The sequence below is a fragment of the Hirundo rustica genome, chromosome 9 (genome assembly GCF_015227805.2).
Source record: "Hirundo rustica isolate bHirRus1 chromosome 9, bHirRus1.pri.v3, whole genome shotgun sequence".
NCBI lineage: Eukaryota > Metazoa > Chordata > Aves > Passeriformes > Hirundinidae > Hirundo > Hirundo rustica.
Window position 1 is genome coordinate 17,259,744 of NC_053458.1, and position 25,477 is coordinate 17,285,220.

Below are 25,477 nucleotides of genomic sequence, written 5' to 3' on the forward strand. Positions count from 1 at the left end.
TTACTCTTAAAAAAATCCTGGTCTCTTCTGTATATGTAGAATTCTATCTATAACTCCAAGCCAGAGTCAATCATGCCACTAATTACAATTCTCCATGAATATGAAAGGTAGTAATTCCTTACCTTTTACTTTTGCAATAACTGTTCCTGCAGCACTAAGAATATCAACTGAATTTAGTGTCTGATGTTTATTTATCACTGCTTTTAAAACACGTAGCAAATCCCCCAGGCGTTCATGTACTACTTGATGCAGGCCATCGTGATTTTCTGAAAAAAAGTAAAGGAGATACTACATTAAAACATTGAAATACCCTAAGGTTTCTAAACTAAATTATCATCTTTTTCTCATGTCGTTTCATCAACCACCATTTTGATAACTATGTATATGAAAAAAGGTATCAACAAAAGCAGATTCTGATTGTTCATTAAGTAATTCTTCACCTGATAGAAATTCAACACCATTTATATATGTTTGTAAATTAAGATTTGTAGCAAATGTTGGCTAGTTTTTAATTAAAGTATCAGTTAAATCTTAAGCCTCTTTAGCATATAAGCCTTGATCTACAAAGGTCCGTCTTTAAGCATGTCAGCCCTAATAAATAACTTGAACACATAAATTAGGCCAAATCAGAAAAATTCTCAAACACACGCTCCAAGATGGTGATGATTTTCATAGCACATGCCTTTGTCTATGTGCCTCTAAATCCAACCCCCATCTTAGTTACGTTAAAAAATACTTCTTGTGGCATCCATAGCACAGGTTAAACCACAATCTGTTCTGTTACAGAAGAGGTACTGGTGCATGGAATTAAAGGTTCTCATGCACTAGAGTGCTGCGTTGCAAGTTGTGGTAAAAAGCTTTCAAATTCAGGAAAGTCTAGCTTATGAAAAAGAAAAAGAGGATCTAATACAAGCTGACTCACTTCCCCACCGAGCAGAGCAATTCTGTGTTGTCTGTGGCCATGATAACAAACAGGTCAATACAGACAATTACAGTACAGCGCAAATTGATCCAGTGCTGCTCAGAGAAGAGTTTCAACTCAGAGCCATTTTTTCTGGTGACAAGACATTATATTTAGGCTAGAGGCACCTAAATTTTTCTGAGGAATCCACACAGTACAACAAGACACATCAGAACAGTATATCACTGCTGTCAGGTGTGCAGGTGGGGGAGCTACACATGAATTTTATATATTTGTATCAGGTACAATAACAAGTCTAAGGACCACAGTGCTTCAGGCTTTATTCCCCTACATGCCACTTATCAGGAGGGGTTTTTAATACTCTCTTATACATTGTCAAAGGAAAAAACTTTGACTCAGCAAGTATACCAAGGTAAAAACTATCTACCATTCACAGGCACTTTTCTTACTGGAAAGGACAAGGAAGGTCTGTCTGTAACAGGACACACAAAAGTCCAGGAAAATTCATCTTACACAGCAGTAAATTAGGAAAGTTCTAAGTAACTTGTTAATAAAACCCAAACAACCAGTTGTGGCTTTATCTTCATTTACACCTACATATAATGATTTTTAACTGACTCAAGCACAGCTAAGGCAAAAAAAAAAAAAAAAAAAAAGTCAAAATCCTGGTACTCAACGTGGCCATGATTCAGTGCATCCACATTAGCAGCAGAGGCTGTTTATGACAAACACACACTGATGTAGAGGCATGCTATAGCTCTGAGCTCAGAACTTAATGGGGAAAGCAATCCAGGCTTGAAGCAGTTTCCATGAAAGCAATAGTGGAAGTTGCTACCTTGGACAATGATTTATAGGGGATATGAAAGAAGATTAGAAAATTTTAAAAGGCATGAAAATACCAGGTAGAATCAATTGCTTCTCCAGGTCTTTCAATTCTATGTAAGACACCTCAGATGATTAAAGTGAGAAAGCAGGAGCTTAAAAACAGAAAAGGGTGATTCTTCATGTAAGAGACCTGTGGAGTTTTTTGCCAAAACACAACATCAACACGAGAAAATGACATGGAAACAAGGAGACCTGGACAAGTTAAGTTTCCCTGTGAGTTACTAATGAGTCAATAAATGCCCCAGTGGGTCTGGCTGTGAGTTCTGCCCTGTGCCTAGCACAGCAGTGCGTGCTGCTGCTTAGAGCCCAGCCCAGACTGCCTGCTTTGCCCAGCATCCACGACTGCTGCACCACAGCTGTTCCTACACACTAAACATAACTGCTGCTTCTGAATTCATTTAATTATTTTTGAACCTGCCTTCACAACTTTTCATTCAACTACCAAGCATTGTACTAAAGCAACGTAACTTGCAACACTTCAAGAATTCTACTAAGCAAAAACAGTTCAGAGCATATGACCAACCTCTCATTTTTACTTTTCTCTTGCTATTCAATTTTGGCAATCATCAGAGCTCAGACAACGGGTTAGACACAGCTTTAGCCTAAGCCAGTATGGCCATTGCCACCTTCTAGCACTCAGAAAAATTTGATAGCTGTCAAAATGAAAACAAATAATTTTAATGGTCCCTTCAGGCTTTAATCCATCATTTGTACTCCGTCAATGCAATGTTGGGAGTATCAGGCAGCTCCAGGCAAAGGCAGTGATGAAAATGAAAACCAGCAAAATTGTACTGATGCTCACAAACTCAAAATGGATCAGACAACACAGAAAATAGACCTTAAAATTATAGTAACATATTATCTTCAGGAATTAGGATATTAATCATTAGAGGTAATTCAAATTAGTTCATTAAGAAATATGGTCTAATGTGCAGACTTAAGTTTTGAAATTCTTATGGAGGTAGTCCTTGGAGTTTGTATCTTCTCATCTCTTCTTACAGACTTCCAGAGGTAGACAAATATCCCACAATCTTTTATCAGAGCTAATTATTTTTACTGGCAGGGTTGGGATGGATGGGCTTTCGAAGGTATTTGAAGACTGTACACCACAAACCATCCCCATCAGTGCTCTCTGCCATTCATGCAGCCCTCACGTGAAGAGCATGAACACTGTGGTCAGTGGATTAGAGATGCACAAGGGCACCATTTGACCAGAAGTGCATCTCTTGCCTAGTCCAGATGATGATGGTGTCCCTGCCTTGTGACACACAGACGCTCACTTGTGCCTGGAGAGAAGGGCTCCTAATCAGAGGTGATCAGAACACCCATACCCTACAGCCAGATCCCTTTGGTAACACGGCTGGCAGACTTTTGGACCTCTAGCAAATAAGGGAGGGGACACAAGGCCATAAAGCAGCCCAACCAATCTACAGATTACTGTCAGTTTGAGAGGGCTCAGGAAGGAGTGTAACAGACACACAACAAACAGCAGGATTTATTCTTGGGACTTCAATGTGACTCACAAGTACAGACTTGTCATTTTACATCAAAAAAGTCTCTTACAGTTTCTTATGTGTTAGGTGAAACACCGCTCCAAAGGGGTGTTAGAAAATAACACCCCTCCAAAGACTAATTAAAGCAAAATTGATCCCCAAATGCAGCTTCTTACTATTAAAATTTGAAAATATATCTTGCCAGAACAACAGAGCTGGGGGAAAGGCAAAAATAAGTGAGAAGGGGAAAAACAAAAGAAAAATCTTGAAGTGGACACAAGCCTCTTCAAGTCAGAAACAGCAGTAACAAGCTTCAAAGGGAAATGCTAGTGGAAAACAACCACTGAGTTGAATTAAATGTTTATCATACCATCCAGGAGACCACTATCTCTAAAATAACGCACTCAAGCAGGAGATTACTTATTTGTACTCTCGAAAGCAAAGGTCTGGCTACACCCAACTGAGATTTCTTTGTATTCCATCACTGTATCATTTGTTTACAAAATATCTGAAACATTGTTTCTGTGCCTCCAGAAAACAAAAGATCTGTGACAAGTGGTGCTTGGGGAGAGGTGGGGGCAGAAGTCATCAGGAACCACAACTACACTGCATTCACAATAACTGAGACCAAACAGACACTAAACCAGAGATTTCCTGTTCAGGACAGATTTAGAAACCTCAGGTAGTGAAACACTCTAAATATGCCACATCAACAGAAACACAGTTTTAATGGTAAGAAGTCTGAAAATGGCTGAAATCAAACCAACTGCCGAGCAAATATAGTGAAAAGAATGCACAAGAAAATGTTTCTCCAATGAGTTCCTGCAGCAATGCAATCTGAAGTACTCATAAAAATATTTCAGTTTTTCTTCTGTCCCTTGTATTGTTGTACACATTCATTGATGCACGTGAAGTCAGCAGGAAATTCTCCACCAATGGATGCCATATTGTTTTAAAATCTCTCTCAAGCTCAATAGCATGAAATGCAAAATCCACAGAAGCCTAAAGCCGTGACTGTCAGTGATCCTGCAACACTTGGTGCCTCTCTGGGCACTTGAATTCAGCTGTTCACTCAGGTGACTGGTTTCCTGTGATCTCCTGGAGGAAGGAGTCAGCCCCCTACCTCTCAAAAGGAGAAAATCAGCTCTTAAAACTGAAAAGGGAAAAAAAAAAGCTTGGATGGAATTTAGTAGCCTATCTGAAAATCTTCTTTCACTAAGCGTTGAACTGTCATTTACAGGAGCTGAAAACAAGCTCTTCTCAAATGAAAGCATACTCTGTAGGAGTAGAGAGAGAAGAACAGGGTGAAAAAGCATGTATTCCAAACTGACAAGTCTAATGTACAAGAATGACAGTACAAAGCAGCTGGAAAGTTTGTTTGCCAAGCCATCTCAGTAGCACACTATTGTCATTGGCATCCCACTCCTCAATGGTTCTGGTCACCACATTTTATAAGCGCTCATACATTTTTAATGTAACAGCATCATCTACCTATTTTCCAATTTTACGTATTTCTCAAAGGAAAGCCTTTATTTAGTAAGTTACTAAGCAATAATGCCCTTACAGCTATGGATTCTATTCAGGCAAAACAAAATCAAATTTGCTCATCAGGCCTGTCAGCACCAGTCACCCTCCGTGCCAAGCCAGGGCTGGTCACAATACACACAGTTGGGAAAGGCACTGCTGTGTCAGTTGGCTGGCATTCTTTTGTCTGACCTGATTTATTATTGGACCAAACATTTCTGAAGTTCTTTATGTCAATAAAGCTTTGCCAGGATAAGTTTAAATACAGACTAACAGTATTTCCCCCACTACACCGCTCTTCAGACCCACACAGGAGCATTACATGCGAATCTACTTACTGCTTCTCCACCAAGAACATGAAGGCCTTTTAACAGCAGAATTGTCTCTCTACTATCCAATTTCCACCAGTCCCAAAAGATGGGAAACCACTAATACAACTATTGTTTTGCTGTGGCTAAAAGTTTGTTTAGAACGGAAGTTGGTCTCACTAATGAAAGACAGGGTAGCAGTCTAGATAAAACAACTGAAATACATCCCTGCAAAATTCGCTGAGTCAGAATGCATGTGAGGCTGTCAAAGCAGATATTCTAGCTCACAGCATGTAATAAGGTCCAGCTTTCCATTAGGAGGTTTTTACAACTAGAAAGATGTGATTAGTTCTGCCTTGCAAACAGTTTTCAAGAACATGACACAGTATGAACAATGCATCACGCGTACTCTCTACAGCCACATGTTTATATACACAGACCAGTCTCTTTAGACTGGGGGGAAATCTACATAAACTCACCACACTCAGCAAAATCTTACTTTAAACAAGGTAATTTGGATTTTTGCACCAATATTTTCTCCATCTACCTTGATAAACACACTATGCCTTCCTTATGATCAGCATCTACAGAGAACTCACTCTGGATATTTCCAGTAGAATAAATACAACTGATGAGAACCCCAAAATGCCCATTGTAGCCATCACCCTCACTAGGTCTTAATCCTCATTTTAAGAACTCCATTTGTAAATATGTTCTCTCGGGATCACCTGAAATGGGTGTACTTCACCTCCCCTTTGACTGAAATATAATAATCTGAATTCCAATTTCAAGCACCATTTCACATCTTCTCCATAAATCCTACCCTTTTTAAGGACAAACGGGCCAGACAAAATAGTCTTGCAGGAAGGTGGTGAGAATAAGCACACAAACTGGGAAGCAATTTCCCCAATATCTGGATCCAGAACTTCTTATTAAAGTTTCACCTTAAAAAATGCAAACAGTCAGCTTTTCATCACTTTCAATCTTGGAAGGATTCAGAAGAAAGAGGCTTGAGTAACTAACATTTCAATATGCAAGCCCAATATTCTGGCTAAGAGACCATTCACTTTATTTACTAAAAATCTCATTTTGACCTTTAGGTAAATTATATCTTATTTCTATTGCATTATATAGAAAGATTACGTAGTATCACTAGTTATGCCACCTAGGTCAGGGGAAAAAAAAAATTGCCACTGGAATGAATCTGATCCAAAGTAAAACAGATTTAATCTAGAATCACATTATTATCATCTCCATCTATGTCCATATTGCATACTAGGACACTGTCAGCACTCAGGTCTGAACCGGATCCAGACTATGAGACTTCCCAGCGCGCATCACAGAGTAGGCAAAACAATCACACAACAATGAACAGTGTGGAAATCACCTAATTCCTACATCTGAAGTTTGGCAAACAGTCCCAGATTAAACCATCATTTTCTTTTTGCCCTTCTCTGTCAGCCCCATTCTACAAGTAACAGCCTGGCATATTTGTCTGATTTAACAGAGTTCACTACCACATTCAAAAAACCACAAGAATTAATCAAACACACAGTGAAAACATGTTTTACAATGATTGTGGTTTGACCATAGCAAAGTTATCTATGTCCCTGATATCTGGTCTACCGTCAAAGCAGCTTTTATTTTAAGGCAGTAAACATATGAGTTAGACATGATTTTCACTGATTGTATGGATATAAAGTGAACAAAACTTTTTCCTTTAATGGGGGTAGAGATATTTATTGATGGTCATAGTTCAGGAGTGATGAGAAAGCAACAGTCTTACCTATCATATTTCTTCCTTTATTTGGCTATGTGCTGCAGATATAAGGAAGGAAACATTTTAAATCACTGAAAAACTCAGAATTTCTGGAAGAATTTATTCCTGCAAAATCTCTAGCAAGGCTGGAAGCTGCAAAAGGGTCTGGTGAAGTGATCACCTTTCTACCCTGCACACAATGCAGAGTAAGAAGCTACCTATCCATCCCTCTATCAAGAAACATACTTGAAGCTTCCAAATTAGCAAGATAGCCAGTCCCAGCCTTTTTGTTCATCAGTATCATGGCAACCCCTGTTGTCATGGCATCATTAAAACACACCACACTAAATTCATAGTCTTTAGCAACATGTACTCCAACCAATGTTCTAGCTACATTATATTGCAACAAAAAAATTACAATTTATGAAAAAAAATCACTTAAGCAGTTATTTTGATGAGGAAAATAGAGGGACATGTAAAGTTTGATTAGGAATGAGGAAACTAAAGTAATAAAATTAGTAACCCAAGCCGCTGTATTTGAAATAAAAACATTAGAGTTTCGTAAGGGATTCCTTTGAGAAGAGCAGTATACTGACCCAGTTCAGTGAGAATACATTGAGACTTCCTGCAAACAGCTCACTGAATACAGTATTGAGAGTAGCACTCCTTGATTTCAGTTATTCCACAGAAATAATGCTTTTGTAATACAAAAAAGTATTTAACATTTGTATCTATTTATTGTTAAACTACTAAATTTGTTTTTAAAGTGGGGTTGCACAAATTTAGATTAAAAAAAAACAACCCTGGTACTTTTTTTTTTTAAAGGGTTAAAGTTCTGTCTTTACTTTTTGAAATAAGCAATGTGAATATGCAAGCTTACAATTTTGAAAAAAATATCTCTGGCTAGAACACAAAACTATCCCCAGTTAGTTAATTGTTCCAGGTTAAGTTTTCTAGCATGATGACTTTTTGTTATGTATCACAAATGCCCAAACAACCTTTTCAGATTTGCCATTAGCTATCAGGGGTTGGCCAAAATACAGCATTTAGATTCAGCCACTAACCATGCTGGTTAGCTTCTGATGTGACCTTGAATTGTGCTGGTTGTTGTTTTTTATTAAACTGGGCTAACATTCCTACCCCATTTTAGTTACGGACCAATTCTGTACTTGTGAAGTCAAGATGTTTGTAAGAAGTCCTTCTTGACTACATATATAGAGCAAACCCAGACTAAATTAATTTTCAGGAATTAAAGTTACAAAAATAAAGAGGTCTTAAAACAATCTTTCCAAAGAGTCATTAAAACAGGCATATATGCAAAACACATCAGAATAATCAAAATCTATAATTATGCCTACACTGAAAGCAGTTACATATTTTCCTTTTGTTGGTTTGCAAACTGACATCAGCAAAAAAGTTGTTACTTCACATCCTTCTCACATTTAAATTCAGAGATGAATTCCCCATTTGTTAAAGCGGAGAAGCCTTTCAGGAAAAAAAAAAATTGAACTACCACAATGCAGCTTTTAATCTATTTCAATATGCTGTACACTACATGCCTTTCACTTTTTTATTCTACTAGCCTTGAGATTCCCGTCAACTAACCCAGATGTGTTCAGCCATGCTTAATCTTTAGAATACTTTCATGTTTTATTAAACCAAAATTTAGAGACCAGAAATCAGTAATGAAAATTGTTAGTGTTTCCTTACTTACCTGTTCCTGTCAAATGAGAGAGAAAACACTACATGGCCATTTTATCACTTTTCATTTCGCTGAATCTTCCCAGATATTAAGAATAAAGCTAGGTGAGGATAATGCTTCAGCAGTTTCAGAACACATTTTAAGTTAGAATTGTAAATTGTCAAGTGGACATAAGGCTGTATTCTTTAGTATGAATACATTCGAAATAAATCTGATCAGTCACAGTTCACCAAAAATCATATCCATTGGGAAAGACAACCATACCACTAGCAGCGACTAGTTACTTATTTCTTATTCATGGATATTTTACTAAAACTTAGTCAAACAGTCACTACACTGAACAGCTGCCAGTGGAAGATACTGTTAAAAATAAAATGAGAACTCTTATGCTCTAAGCAGCTATATTCCTTGCATATGGGTTCGAGTTCTGAGAGTATATGAGGTAATATTCACTCAACATTTACAGCACAAATTTTCTGAAAAAAAGAACAAATCACAAAATGAAAGAATCTCCACTAAGTTGATCATACCACATCAAACTGACACACAGAAAGGGTAATATGAAACATGGTTTATTCACTCTACATAAAATGAATTTAACTTTTGGTAATCAACATCGAGAAATTATCAAGCAATACTTAACCTTTATCTCAAGTTATTTTAGTCTAGAATGTTGTTTGTTCTACATGCCCGCTCCTTCCACTTTTAGCCTAAGCCACTGACTGAGTGAAGAAGCTATTTTACTTCTGTCTGCCCACCTATTTTTCAAAAGACCACACAAAGGCAGGATTACAAGATAATATGGTGTTAAACAAGGGGTGTGTTACTTTGTGCATTTATTTTAAACACAACTATGGACTGCTATAAGATGTGATAGTAGTCCATTTCTGGTTTGTTGATTAAAAGAAAAAAGGTACCCTTTAAAATCAACTTAAAGTGGTATTCAAATCCCTAAAGCAACAGCTACTAACATTAGCTGTCCAAAAAACTGGTGAACATAAAGAATTGAGGGTTATTTGAAGTTCCTTCACTGGTGTCCTCCTGAAACAACCACCCAAGAGAGTAAAGCCTGACTGCCTCACAGGTGACAGAGCCATTTAAATAGTCCAAAGGAAATATTTTAAAAAATCTTCCCATTCACTAGACTCAGGAACAGTCAAACCCCACTGCAATATAAGGTTTTGACACCAGTTAATTCACACCAAAACATTTTTGGAGCTTTTGTATAAAGACAAAGCACAGTAACACTATCATTAAGGCAGCAATTGATGTCACGCTGGCACTTGCACTAAGACAACACCGGTAACTCACTGCACATCTCACCATGAATTTTTAACACAGTAGTATTTCTTCATAAATACCTTGCAACAGAAAGGTGAGAAACACCGCAGAATTCATTTGTTTTGTGGTTCTGGATTTAGCCAGCTGTTTCTCCCTAGTACCACTGAAGTTGTCATTCCAGGTAGTCAATGCCAGATCAAAAATTTATAGGCTCCATACCTATTGCTTTCTTTCCAAATTAAGTTCTCAGACACCTTCTCTAAAATCTCATGTCTAGTCATCACCTGAAGCCCACTACAACTAGAAGTTCTCCATTGCTTGCTGAATTTGTTTGCTTGTCCTTAACACAAGGGCTTAAACATGAATATCAGAAAGCATTTAATCTGACCACTCTGCAGCCTGAATCCTACTGTTAGTCTCCCCTTCTTCACCACGCAGAAGGTATTTATCACAGTCACTTTCTCAAAGCCCTTCACAAACTGTCTTCACTCAACTATCGCAATTCATGTGTGCTGCTAAGCTTTCAGATAAACAATTTGCAGCTTACTCAACACAGAACAAAGCCCATGGAACTACCCCTCAAAAAGCTGCCTCCTTCAACTGCTCTTCCGTCAGGAGTGGATAAGCTACTTGTGAGCTGAGACCACAGCCCATCTTGACCACCAATCTTCACTGCTCTGCACCTCCACTTTAGTGATTCCAGTAAACACTTTTTTCCTCACTTGTCAGCACTGGACAACTTCTGGACAGATCTTTTAGTTTCATAGTTGTGGTACAAAAAAATATCTTATACACCCTGTACACAGTCGATAATTAAATAAAAAGTCCACAGGAGAAACAAACAAAAAAACTCCACAGAAAAGCATTCTATTCAAGAATCCGTTCATACCACTATCAACGCTAAAACAGCAAGATGAATTTGTGAACACTGAGCAATCTTTAAGCTATTGCTTCAGAAATACCATGTCCATAACTATTTCAGTGACTTCTGATCTTAAAAGTAGAGCTAAGAATATAGCTGCAGTCCAAAAGCAGAACATTAACTGAGATGTTACCTTCCCTCACAACAAAGAGCCCTGAAACAATCCCACCTGCATAAACTGGGAAAATTTAAACACAATACTTAGAGAAGAACTTGGAAAAGCCAAGTCCTAAAGATGTCAAAGCTTCTTTTTGAAAAGGCATGAAAGTGCTTTAATTCCACCATACAAATACAATCCCTGCAATTCACTAATCTACAATCCTGCAATTGACATTTTTCAATTATTTTTTCATTTTTTAATGCATCTCTGCTGAAACTTCCTCACTAAGTCTTTCCCATCTTGCAGATTTCTAAAGCCAGGAAAGGACTGAGATATGATAAGAGTTAAAAGAACACCTGATTCCTTCCAAAACAAGAACCTCCCCTTCCCTTTAGCATATATGCGTAGCAAGATCCACAATCATTCCGTGTCTCCTAGATAAGTAGCACTAACACCCACCTGTAGGCCCTGAACCCCAGCTACACACAGCAGAGAGAATTAACATATTTGAAAAAGGGAGTATGTTACATTACTCAAGGAGCTTAAATATCTGAAGCAGTTCAGTCTTGAAAAAGAAAACGAGACTGAAGAAGTAAGTTTCGTTAACTTAAGATTAAAACTGCTTTATCAACTAAAAATAACTAATTGGCAACTAAGAATTCCTACATACTTTTAAAAGTTAGTCCAAGAAATTATTCGAGCAATAAAGGAGAAAAAAATGGTGAAAAGGAAAAATCATTTGTTCAGCAAAATCACAGCCTCTACAAAAGAAAATTCATCGAGTCCTAAGTTTTGCAGTAACACTGTTCTGTAATGAAAGCCATAAGATGAAAGTTTAACTCAAACCTAAGTATTTTCTACAGCCTTACATGAGTCACCTCCGTCTTCCATTAAAAGGGGCATTTTAGGCAGACAAAGGAATAAGTCCCCATAAAGTTCCTATTTTCCTGAGAAAAGGGAAATGGCTACATATGAAAATCAAGGTCCAAGCTCTGTATCAAATCTCCTACCCTGCCATGCTGTTCTAACCCTACTCCATTACCAAGACATTAGCTCTAACAGTCAAATCACTAAAACTGTCAGATTAGATGAACATTGGCTCAGAATTAAGAAAAAAGTCGGCTTCAGTTCTGTGACTAGCTATATAAATAGGAAGAACAAACACTTCCAACAAAATTGGTGGAAAAAAATGGTTTAGTCTACGAAATGGTCATGAAGTCAAGATCATAAAGATGACAATTACAACTGTTACCTCTATGCTGTCAGGAATACAAAAATTATTTGTATTGATGTTCTTCATTTATGTTGCAACTTTGATAAATCGATGCATGAGCAAAAGGAGAAAAATTGAACATTTTTGTGGATCTGCTATGTGTTTAACCAAGAGTGAGAAACTAATTTATGGCAAGGATTTTTTGCTTTGTTTTTAAACACAAGAGCTCCTACATGTACATGGGAATGGCTGCTTAGAACACAAGATTTAGACTGGATATGGGTCAAATCTTATCTTTCAGATGTTATGACAGAGTTCTTTGAGAGATACGAGTTGTTCAAGTGTTGTGGTTCCTTAAGCTGCAAACTGTATTAGAAGAATTTTTGCTGTTGAAAGGCCTAGCTTTTCTTTCAGAATTGAAAATACGACTATTCATCCTCTTCCTCACTAGTGACCTTTCATCTTGCTGATCTTGTCATTTTAGCTCCATTAGTCTAGTTGCTTTGATGGGAAGGGAAGCTAATTCTAATTAACACTCTCCAGCTAAGGCTCTAAGTATTTTGAGCTCCTTTTGTACATTAGAAATGCGAAAAGGAGGAATAATGAAGTTTTTCCTTGTATTATATTTTTTTGCACTTCAAAAGCAACTTAAAAAGGAAAAATGCCTGTGCTCTCTTATAAATAGCTCAGAGTTTTCCTAAAGAAAGATACGCTAATTATTTAAGTCAACAAAAATATCTGACTGCACATAAGGGCTGATTTTACATTTTAAACACTCATGAGCCTTCAAGACACCCCCCCTCCTGACTGCTGATCTTAGACACTATAGCAACAAGTGAACATTTGTTCTGAAGGAATGCAGAGTATGCAACTGGGGGAGGGGTAGTGCTATCAGCCACAAACTTATCTCCTGGTCCACTAAGTTATTATTTAACTTCAATCTTCCCTGAAACTGAAGAAACAGCATTTACTATCCAACATTAGCAACCAGCATTTAACAGGCAGCTTACACTTTGACTATGAAGAACACAGATTTTCTCGAGCTCAGCTTCAAGGGGAGGTTGGTGTTTTCCTCTCTTTCAGAATACTGGAAACAGAAGAATTGTTCCATGACTGCAGATGAATTAAGCAGTGCACTATCACCGCAAACTTGCAAAACAAAACAAAATACCCAGATCCTCTGGCTCTGGTCACAATGTTTGAAAGTCCAAGACTCCCTGACAAAAGCCTGCAGACAGCAGATTCGGGAAACAGAAGACGTGGGCAAAACAGACTGTGGGATGATCTGGAGTGAAATGAAAAGAAAGGTGGGAAGTTCGCTCTCCCAGATTGAGTGCAACATTCCTGGGGAAAACCTGTGGCTCATAGCTATGCCTGCCTCCCATAAACTGACTGTAAAATACCTTTTTTCACACCGCTGTGGGTTTGCCTTCATCCAGGCTGTACACCACCCTTTCTTTGTGTAACTTCTCAAGCCTGAGGAAACCGGACAGGAACAGAACATGACTCAGGGCCAGGGATCTCAGCGCTTTCTGTCCAAGAGAGGGACCAGAAAAGGATGGCATCAAAGTGAAGGCAGCATGGGAAAATGAGCAGGAGGTCTCTGGCTTGCTGTGCTCCTACAGCTACACTAAGAGAAGCAGCAGGTCTAATTTTTTTCTCACTCTGAGTTCTGCCATTAAAAAACCCACAAGAAGCTCTTTTAAAAAGTCTCTACTCTTACCTTTTAGTTCATAGCAATAATTTTACTTGTTAAAAAATTTTAAGGAACTATTTACTTTGTTCATATCCTTGACTATATCCTTTACATCTTTTAGCTCGAAAGACTATTTTAGATTTGTGAAAGGACAATTTCAGTTCCAGACTGACAGAACTTTTACATGGCAGTGAGTACTACTTGGAGATATGTGAAAGGGTGTACTAAGGAATTTCCAGGTCAAAAAGACTGGAAGCAGATACGACTTTGCACGTAAAAAGTAGGTTTCAGAAAGGCAAGTTCATTAGATGACTCAAATTCAAGCGTGCCAAAAGCTCAGTGCTAAGCTGACCGGGTATTTTGCCATCTACAAAGGGCATTCTCTGTTTGCTGTTCCCCCCTCCACCACCCTACCTCTCATATACCTCTGTCAAATTTAGCATTCAATTAAGGAGACAAAGGAACTGATACAGGTTTTAGCAGTGATGCCAGAATGGAGGGCCACACCAACTCTGCCTAGAACTTCACAGTCCTGTTCCATTTTAACCTCTGGCCACTTGCTCCTTTGCCAGCCACCTTCTCCCTCTTTCTGGTACTCAGTACAACCTTGCAGCCAGCTCATGGATACTTCAGATACTGCAAGCATATTGCACTTCGACAGATTCTGGAAGTGATAAACCTTAAAATTACATTTTAGACTAATTGTCAACATCCTTGAGTATTTTTAATTCCATAATATTGTTTATTAATTACTAGACAGTTTGTTTTCCTCCTTTTTTTTGTGCTACACGGAATAAGAGAAACAATGTGCTACACGTTACATGGATTCCTCTGCTTTTTTCTAGCAATTCTCAAAGGTCATTTAATAATTCACAAGCGGGTTGTTTACACATTTGATAATCACTGTGTTTTCACAGCTCCCAAAAGTTAGCTGCCCCGACAGAATCTTACTTTCCCTTGTCTCACAAAAGTTTTTTATTTATTATACAAAATACCACCCAGCAGAAAACCAGCACCATCTTCCACAAAAAGTCCAAAGAGATCAGTCCAACTGCCCTCAAACCAAAACAAATATAAAAAACTCCCCCAGCTGTTGCTTCCAGACACTGTTGCAAAGAAAAGTAAATACTCTACCAGAGCCTTGTTAAGAGCAGTTTGCCCACCTACCAAGCATTCACAGTATGAGGTGTCATTAGACAGGGAAATACATCCACTTAAGGTGTATCAAAGACAGCACCCTTCATTGAGGAACATCAAAATTGGAATAAAGAACAAACAGCAAAATTACACCTAGTATTAAAAATTATCATAAATTCAATCTGTAATCTTCACTGCAATAACTAATGAACTTCAGATTTTCCCTCGCAAAACAGGACAAACCGACTTTCAAGAACACTACCTCAGAAAAAAAGGACATTAGTATTTTAGATGGTAAGAAAATAAGGAAATAAAAAATTAAATGCTAAAAATACTTCAGTGCCTTAATCATACTAAAAATAGGGACAATATACATTATCAAGCCAGGAAGAGCTGAAGAGAAATCATTCACCTTTGAGCTTCAGGCACTATATTCAGTAAAGGGCCTCTAGCTTTTAGTGTAGCACACGATTAATGCCAATCTCTGTGGTGCTAAAAGAAGGTTTTGAAGTCACTAGATATTACAAGTTCCTAATTTTGAGGAAACTATTTACCTTGAGATACCTTTAGAATTGTCCCACTGGGGTGAATATCTTGTCCTTCAAAAATAACAACCTGATAGGTTTCAAGTTAGGTAGCATTCCTGATGCTTTTGAAACTATTGGTGCTACTATAACAAGAATGCAAACATTCCTGACCAGGCCATCCAGCTTCAGCAGTACCTCTGCCTCTGCTTCAGTTTAAAATAAAAAACCCAAAAAGGCACCAAACAGACACCAAAGCAAAAAAAAAAAACCCCAAGAAACAAAACAAAAACAACAAAAAACCAACAAAACAGAAACCCCAAATCAAAAAAATCTATCAAACTCTAAAAAATCAGACACATTCTGATCCTCAGAGAAATCTGTGATGAAAGATAATGGTTTTATCTTGCTACTCTGGTTCTAAGATACTTGGGAAAAAAGAATATACTAACATTTTAGAATAAACTACAATTTACATTTTTTGAAGATAGGATGAAAATGAAGAAAAAGCTTTTGCTCATTAAAAGGATGCAGAATTACCCACATGAAGTACACAATATCGCACTTTGAAGATTACTTCAAAGTTTGTGATAAAGTAAGCAAAAATTCCAAAATATATTCTAAAGTACAGTCAAGAAGCCTACATATTAAAATGTAATTATTCCTGCACTTTTAAACCACATGCAAATTTTACCCTTAGAGCTATTCATAAAGAAACGCAGTATTTCCCACAGTCTCAAGGGCAGACCTTATAGTGTATATTATACTCAAACCAAAAAAAGGAAAAAAAAAAAGTAGCAGATGTCACAAAACTAGTAGCTAAGTACCTTCAGAGTAGGGAAACAGGAATACTTTCCCCCTCTTTAATGCAATACATGCAAAAGCTGCTATGTACTGTTTAAAGATGAAATGCTTACTTTCAGTTCATAATTACAAGATATTTTACTGTGTCCTAAATATTCTTTTGAGTGGTCTTTTTAAACCTGAGGAAATGAATCTCATCTGCGTGAAGACCACACAGTAACTTAAAAATCATTTACTTAAAGCAACAGTAAGATTTATTATATGCAGTAAAAGCTTGGGCTGTAATTGCCAACCTCATACATAAACATCTATTAAATAGATTCTCAACTTTGCATATCAATACAGTAAGCAATGTTTTTTTGAACTGGCAGACTCTCTAATACAAGTTTGTAAGAGTTAGGTCCTGCACGTTTGGGACAAGAACGAACCTCTTCAAGTTACAGGATTTACCTTAAATACACCTCACACATTTCAAAATCTTTAATATTTTCAATACTGTGGTCAGGTTTTTAAGCCTTCAGCAGATGTCCATGGGAAATAAACAACTTCTCAGTTCCTAAAACTGCTTTCACCATGGGAAATTACTCACAATCTTGAGTGCCACAACTCTAAAAACCACGGATTGGCTCCAGCCTTTAGACTTCCCTGTGTGTGCTACCTTTCCAAAGAGGGGTGTAAGTTAAAGGCAACAATAATGTTCTCACACTCTCAGCCATAGCTGAAATGTAACTGTTGGAACTCGAAGCACAGAGAAACTCACCAGCTTTCAAGGCATTACGTCTTAAAAGTTTGTACTTGGGATGTACATTGAAATGGAAAGAAGTAAACTTGGGGCACATCAGGAAAACAATGTCATCCATAAAACTGAACAGTCAAATGAACAGCACTAAGAACAGCACATATTATAGGAAATTATCTGAGTCTTCTAGGTATTAATTCAACATACACTCTCAGGTCTGACCTTCCAGGCAGGGATTGCTAGGGAATAGTTTTCATTATCTTCTCACCAGAAAAGAAAGAAGATTGACTTATTATGAGACTTCTCAATAAATTTAAGTTAGAGATAACTTCAAAGTAAAAATGAAGACAACCCTTCAGTTCAAACACAAAAACACAATGACAACAACTGTCCTAACCAGTCGTAGCCACATGGCAATCTTGCTCATTCAGAAATTTAGCTGAAGACTGAACCAAGAGACTGATGCACTAACTGCATCAGTGTTTCAGCCTGTCATCAAGTAGAATTAAATACAAAATTTGTGAAACAGCATTGGATTAATTGACCTAGGCTCAAAAAACACCCAGAGCTCTCCTTTAGTGAAGACGACGGTAAAGTATCTTGATCTTACACCTCAGATTGAATCACTAATAACAGAATGTTACATCCAATGAGTGCAAGGCCTAAATGACAGCAAGAACTGAAGGGTATGGAACATATGGTATTCTACTCAACACAAGAGACAACTGCAGCTGCCTCCCATCCAAACAGCTGTCAAACTTTTAAATTCTACAGTTACATTCAGAATGTTTTGTTTGCTGTTTTGGGGTGCTTTGGTTGGTTGTTGGTTTAGGCTTCCTTTTGTTGAAGGGTATCAAAAATTTATTCAGCATTATGACAATGAGTCTACTGTAAGAAATTAAATCATATTAGTAAAAGAATGCAGAGAAGAGAAGCCTTTAAATCTGTGGAACATTTCATTTACCTAATATTCCACTCAAGAGTTTTCAATTTATTCTTCATGCGACAAATCTCCTTGTGTTGGTACCATAACAAAACACATTTCAAGTTCGTAATCCCAAGGCACTTATGTTCCAGTTTAGACACAAACACGTTATAACCCAAAATCTCTCAGATTTGTCATCCAAGATTGGATCACTACATCAGAGGAATGTTAAGTGAATCCCAGGTGAGTAACTTCTGGGCTCTTCCATGGTAGCTCAGGTACCACAAACAGGGAATACAGCATCAGCCAGGGTGACACTGAAGGGACACGTCCTTGGCAATCAGCTGCCAACCGCTGCAGGGCCCCAGCAGCAGAACAGGGCCAACTGGGAGCCACATGGTCAAGCCTGAAGCTACTGTGCATCAGGAGTTCAGACAAATCTATCAGAGACAACACAAAAACTAATAGTAGATGCAGAAGCTGAGGGAACACTGGTCACAAGCTGTCTAACCTTTCAGCTTCTAACACTCACTGATGCAACTCTTCCAAAAAGGAAGAAAAATAATTTCCTATTCCTGCAACTCATTCCATCTTCAAATAATTAAAGTAACTAATTTCAGGATGGTGGTAAGCTGCAAGCAGAATGTTATGTGCAAGAAGTCTGTTCAACCACCTTAGTAAGTTTTTGTTAGTTTTCAGACAGACAATTGTGAACATTTGCCAAACATTAGAAAATGCAAACCAAACTGTAGCTTCCAGGAGGCTGTCTCCAGCAGTAATCAAGGCCAGCATTACAGAGCTCACTATATTATGCAGACAAAGCTCAAAAAGAACACTTCCAACTATGGAACAGAAACATCTTTCCTTTATAAATTATAAATCCTTTAAATGGACAACACTCACAAATTAATTCTATACCATATTATAAAATAAGATGACAACTCCTGTTTTCTCTGTTAGTTTTTTTGGATATTTTGAGCTCAAAATTTTCAACAGACAAGTAATTAACTACTGCTGCATGGCAACGGGAACACTTCAGTGTTTTGATAGTCCTTTCCCACAGGATGCCTATTTCATTCTCAGTAGGCATCAGGCACCCAACCTCACTAATAACTGCTCATCCTGTGTGCTCAGCAAAAACTATAAGGACACAAAGTGATCACTAGTGTCAAATTATTGCTCTTTTAAGAATCATTCACACACGTTTTAGCAGCAGTATTTCAGCCATGTGCACACTCACTTTAACACAGAGGTGACTGTGAATGTTCAGCACTCAGGATATTTGTACAAAACTGCTCTGGCTGTCACTTCAATTATTAATCTCACAAAATTTAGATAAAAGCTTTCCTGCTGATGACCAAAACTGAACTAATGGTATTTCCCCAAAAGGAACAGTGACACAATAACGCACACCTCTTGCAAGCAAGAAAATTTGCAGTTTCCACCTGCTGGCAGAAGAAGGTAAGTACTTCTCTTGCAAAGGAAGATTGTAGTTATATTCTACCTTAAAACTCAAACTACTATTGCGGAAGACTACAAAAAAGCAAATCAGCCTAGAAAACTGAAACATAACCAAAACAGTAAAAGAAATGCATGGAATTACAAAAACATTCAAGTGGTTAAAAAACTAGTCAGTCAGTTGATGGTCTCACAAATTCAAGCATCAGCCTAGACAGCCTGTTGAGAACTTATTTTCCCTTGTTATGATTATGAAACAGATTGCACCGTTCTGGTGAGGAAATGCAGAACCCAAACTAAAAACCATCACTTCCCGTAATCATCATGCTGGGGGTGGGGAGGGAAGAGGAAGGGAGGATAAACGTTGAAGGTAAAGGGCAGAGGGAAACAACCACAGCAAACACTAATTAAAACATACAAGTAGAGTTAAGAGTTTCAGAAAATCTAAGAACAACTGACATACCTTCTGAAAGAAAGGCTTCCTTCAAATAGAGTAGCACATCTGCAAATTTTCTGACATCATTCACCAGTTGCATGATGTATTCTGGATCCACAACAGGATTATCATAGCAGTCAGAGTTGGAGCTGATGCTGCTCAGAGAGCTGCTCTTGGTGCTGCGCCCCATTCCCCAGTTTCCTGAACTCGAGATGGTGAAGAAGTTGGAGGTAGACAGTCGGGCTAATCCCAAACCACGCTTGTTACTTCCGCCGTTCTGTCGCAACATCCCAGCAGCCGCTGTGCTTGTAGAGCTCCCGCAGTCAACACTCACTGTCGCTTGATGTCCATTGGACAAGCCAAGGGTGAAACCCTTAAAAATTGGGGAGGGGGAAGGAGGTGGAAGAGAAGGAAAAATGCTGATTAGTATAGAAATATATGTGAAGCAATATTCTTGTACCAACAAGATCCAAAACTTCTTTCAAGGTGATACTGCTTTACATAAAAATGCTAAACTGAGTACTATAAAGGCTTTGGCTATTTGAAGTTATTTAAATTTGTACAGCAAGATAGATTGATGCATTAAAAAAAAAAAAAAAAATCAATGGCATGCCAAAATTATTTCAATCATGATGCATGCTTATTTCATGAGAAAAGTTTCTTCCATGAATATTTATAAATTGCATTCTCTACATTTACCAAGACCTATTCTTTACCATGAAATGTTACCATGTTACCCCAACTGAATACAATCAAAAAGACACTTGACATGATACAGACGATGATCAACACCCCTTCTTGCATGAACCACCGAGCCATATTCGGCATCTTAAGATAATACACAGCCTTGATCTGATAGGATGGATTTTCTTCATGCAGTGCGCCAAGCAAGAAACCATGGCCTATCACAGTTTGTCTCAGAAAGGGAAACATGCTCAAAGAAGTTATGTGGGCTTTTCTGCCTGTTATCTGTCAATATGAAAGACAACCAAAAGAAAAATGAAGAGAATGAAAAAAAATTTCAGTATCAAAGTTTATCTGCAAGTCTCAGCACAGTTATCTTGAATGATATTGTACTCTGAAAGTTCCACCACAAAAATGCACAAACTTGGGGGAGTATAAACTAGGAAACTACCTGAATTCCTTTCCTTTAGGAAAACAAATAAACAAACCAGAAAGCTACTGAAAATTTTGCCATGTCAGGTTAAGCGATTCATTTCAAAGCAAACTGCAGGTGGCAGAGTCAGGTACGCTTCCAGCAGCTCCCACAATGCCTGCTGTTGTTCTCTCAACACCAGGAGAAATTCTCAGTGTTTACACCATTGTGTAAACACCACAGGGAAAAAAAAAACAAAAAAACCCACCAAATTGGAACACAACAGCTAAAAAGCTAACGTGGGTTGCATACACATCTGCAGCAAACCTTCAAATTCATACTTCACCTAAAAATAAAAGTTATTATGAAGCTTAAAAAAAAAAAAAAAAAACCCACAAAAAAACCCCAGGTTGAAACAGCTTCTCCTGCATATGTTTGTATTTGGTTAGAACAACTGAAGTAGTAGCACCTTTACCACTTTGAACACTCCCACTATGAATTTCAATAGGCATTACTCTAATGCACTTCAATTATTTTTCCATTATTTCTGCTTTATTTCTGTTTGCAGTTTAAAAATATCAGAGGAAATGTGGTCAAAGCAGTTGTTTTTGTAATTAACGTGCAGGCCTTCCAGGGACTGTGTGCTGGGGGAGAGGGAAAAAAACTTCAGAATTTAACACAAATTAACTGCTCTAATTTCTGTTTAATGCTTGAAGTCAGTACGTATAAGAGCACTCACGACACTACACAAATAATGCAGATAATTAAGCAATTCAAAACACCTCAAGTAGATTGAAGTGAGGTTTACACTAAACATAGTGCTTAAGCAAGTTTCTTCTGTTCCCACATATAATACTCATGGCTACAAAGCTACTTTGCAATTCTATCTTGCAATTAAGACAAAACAAGACACATAACCTTCTCTCATCTTAACAAGTGTGATATCTATTTATATCGAGAAAGATTTTCATATTATTTAAAAGACATGCCTCTTTTAAGTCTGGCCAGCTTCAGAGTCAACTTTTTAAGTAGCATGATGTGTTAGACCTGTTCCAGTGGCAAGTCCACGGTTTTAAAGCGGTGTTATTTTAGAAATGCTGCCTTTCTGTATAAGCAGTGCAATAATGCCACCACTTCGAAAATTATAAAAGTGATGACAAGTGTTTCTAAGCGGGAAAAATTTCTGAAAACCAAAACTGAGCAGCTTAGCACGTGAGGCACCTTTTCTTCGTAAATATTAGCCCTTACGTCTGTTCCTCCTGTGTTACAAGGCAGATGGGGAACGTTTCCCTCCCAGAACACATGCCTTTCATTACTGAGAAGTGTTTCATATTTCTTCAGGAGACTCTGGCTTTGAAAACGAAAAGCATCCACCGGCTTTGCTATAAACGCCTCCAGACTCCTTTGGCTCACAGCGAGCCATTGCCCGTCCCGACGGAAAAAAGATAAAAAAACTAAAGCGCCAGATATTTCAAAAATTTGCTCTCCCAGCACAATCCCCCCGGTAGGGAGGGGAAGAAAAGGGGGGGGAAAAAAGAAAGAAAGAAAGGAAAAGAGGGGCCACGTCGCTGGCGGGCGGAGGGCAGGGCCGCTCCCGGTGCCCCGGGCGGGGGTCGGCGCTCCGCCCTGCCCCCGCCGCGCATTCCCGGCGCCCCGCGGCCGGCCCGCACCGCGCGCTCCGCGCAGCGCCGGCCCCGGGGCCGCGGCAGGTACCGGGCAGGGGCCGCCGGAGGCGCGGGGCAGAGCGGAGGTGGGCGCGCGGGGAAGCGCCCGGCACCGCTCCGGAGAGCCGCCGGGCGGGGCGGCGGGGGTCACCGGGGCCCAGACGCGCACCGGGAGGGGGACGCCGGGCCCCTCCAGTCGCGCCCCTTCCCCCGGCGGCTCATCGGCGCCCTGCCCCGCGCTCCCCCGCGGCTCACTCCCGGCGGCGACAGGCGACGCCCCCCCCCCTCCTCCCGCCGCGGCACTCCCGTAGCCCGCGGCCGGCGCTTACCGGAGAGCGGCGGCCGAGCGCAGGCAGCAGCCGGGCCGCCGCGGGCCCCTCGCGCGGCCGCCCCGCTGCCCATGGAGCGGCCGCCCCTCGCCGAGCCCCGCGCGCCGCCGCCGCCCCCGGGGTCGCCACCGCCCCCGGCCCCGCCCGCGCTCCGTCATTGGCCGAGGGCCCCGGGGAGGCGGGGCTCCGGTGGGGCACGCCCCCGCGCGGGACACGCCCCCCCGCGTGCCCCGCTAACGCCGGTGCGCGGGCCCGGGCGGGAGCGGCGGAGCGCAGCGCGGCAGGTGCGGAACACACCCGCCGTCGGGGAGCGGGGAGAAGAGCCGCACCGCGGCGACTGGCGTGCACACAACGAGCTTCAAAGGGGAGGAGAAGTCCAGGAATACCACGGGCTGCGTGGTGTTTAGCAAACAGGCTTTGCTTTTAAGTGATTGGGCCCACAAGAAACACAAACACCGTGGCAAAGCACAGAATACATTTCTCATGCTCAGCCTCCCATGCTTTGTATTCCTGGATCCAGTTTATCATTAATTGTACAGCTTCCAGTATTGTTGTGTGTGAATAACGTGTGCGTGCACACACACACACACACACACACACACACACACACAGACTTTCTACTAAGCCCACTTTTATTCCTCGATGAGGTCTGTTGGCTACTTAATGAAAATGAAAGCAGTAGCAAAAATAGTATATAACGTCAGACTATATCTCCAGCATGAGTGGATTCAGCTACCCAGACGGCCCAAATTTTGACATAATTTAGCTTCTGAATTTAGTTGCATGTGCAGATACATGCACTTTTTCTGGTTAAGAGGAAAGAGAAGTTGGAAAAGCAGAAATTTGCATCATCATACAGAAACTCAGTTCCCAGCAACACCACGACCTTTAGACCTGAGTACATACTTCTGTTACATCATCTCACAGTGATTGATGGCAGCAGTAGTTTTTCCATTTTCTAGTGGCAGGACTACAAACCCATACCTTATTTCTTACTATTAAAAGGCCATTTAAATTCAGCAATCTTAGATCCAATGCCCAAGCTCTGCAATGGGACTTACTTTCAATAATGTATCAAAGCCTTCAGCGTCTAATTCCTAGCCCAGTTCCTCGACACTAGCAGTTTTAGGCTTTATGTCTTCCATTTCCCCATCCTTGCTCCAGCCTCCTTCCCTAGCCACTCCCATGCAGGATTTTGTGTCAGTGCACCAACCTTCTCCTTGGTTCATCCTTCCTCTCCATATTTGCTATTATTTATTCTACTGGAAGAATTTTATTCAAATTCTTTTGGAATTCATAAAGCCTGAAACTAAACAACTAAACTAAAACAAGTTGTGACATTTCTCATCCCTAGTGTCAATGTTAATCACTGTTCAATACCTTTTCTTCACCTTGAAAAATTCCAAATAAAATGTGATATAAATTTAGAAATGCAGTGTCAGAAATAAGGGTTATAAATTCTTCAAGTCTTCTAAGCATGGGGGGCCAAAAAAAAATTAAAAAAGAAAACAATACTCTAACCTTCAAAAGGATTTTGATCATTCGGGTAATCGATACTCCAAGTGTCAAAATCAGGCCAGAGTAAACAATTGTAAACTAATTTAATGTGAAAGCAAGGAAGTATGGTAGGGAATGTAGGTTAAATAGTACAATTAACAATCACATCATCAGAAAAAGAAAGGTCTATTGTGGGAAAAGTCATTGAAACCATTAGATAAGTGTTCAATAGCAATAAAAAAGATAAAGAAATTCCACCTATACTTATCAATAGATAGACTACAAAGCAATGGATACTCTTTGGTGAGCCAAACCCTTGCTCAAAAGAAAAGCCTATAGCTACAGCAGACTCTCTCTTCCTTACATACCTTATTTTTGAAAATAGAAGTGACTTTATCTTGCCATCATTACACCATTCCCAGGCACATTTTAGAAAATGCTAGGAGAAATAAGCTCAGCTGTTCCAAGTACATATATACTCTACTGAAGCAGATAAACACTTCATTATGCTCCAAAACCTCCACAGTCTTGTCTCTCTCATGTCAGCTCCCACACAAGCTAAACTGGGTCCATACAAGGGTTCAGCAAATTTATTGGTGAATTATTTATTTGGGGAAAAAAAAAAAAAAAAACCTGTTCTAGAGGTCAAATTGAAAGTGACAAAGAAATAGTAATACTATGATTACCTGTTTTTATGCTTTTTAAATACTTTTTTCAGTTACTTTTGATTTAAAACATAAAAGTGTTCTACATTGTGGGAGGCCTAGCTTCAAACATCTTTTGAAAAAAGGATTTGAGCCCACATGCTCCATTATGGGAATGTTAAGTGAAGTTTTGGGTTTTCCTCAAAGTAAAACAACAAACAATTGTCCTTTTGCATTTTCATTGTTCAGAGCTTTTTTCCCCTCCCCATTTTCAGTTTGGCTGCCAAATTGAATACAGATCGTCTGCACTCCTCCTGAACTAAATCTAGCACAAAACAGCTGCAATCATCTCTCAGACTATGCCGTGTTGATTACCTCCTAAACTGCCTTGGAAAATATTACATGAAAGAGAAATGGAA

General features: G+C 39.3%; 1 protein-coding gene across 10 annotated transcripts in view; it reads right to left on the reverse strand.

Moving 5' to 3' along the window:
* Nucleotides 1-22,969, reverse strand: part of ARHGAP29 (Rho GTPase activating protein 29) — a 50,096-nt gene extending 27,127 nt beyond the window's left edge. For 7 of the 10 annotated variants that reach the window (XM_040072978.2, XM_040072976.2, XM_040072975.2 and 4 more), the window contains exons 1-3: nucleotides 20,609-20,625; nucleotides 19,856-20,201; nucleotides 123-266 (exon numbers count right to left, since the gene is read on the reverse strand). In XM_040072978.2, coding sequence (XP_039928912.2) covers nucleotides 123-266; nucleotides 19,856-20,117 — 406 coding nt within the window. In that variant the 5' untranslated portion in view covers nucleotides 20,118-20,201; nucleotides 20,609-20,625. Of the gene's footprint in view, nucleotides 1-122; nucleotides 267-19,855; nucleotides 20,202-20,608; nucleotides 20,626-22,917 lie in introns of those variants that run through there. The other 3 variants (XM_040072982.1, XM_040072981.1, XM_040072980.1) reach the window with 1 other exon arrangement.
* Between the last annotated feature and the right edge of the window lie 2,508 nt (nucleotides 22,970-25,477).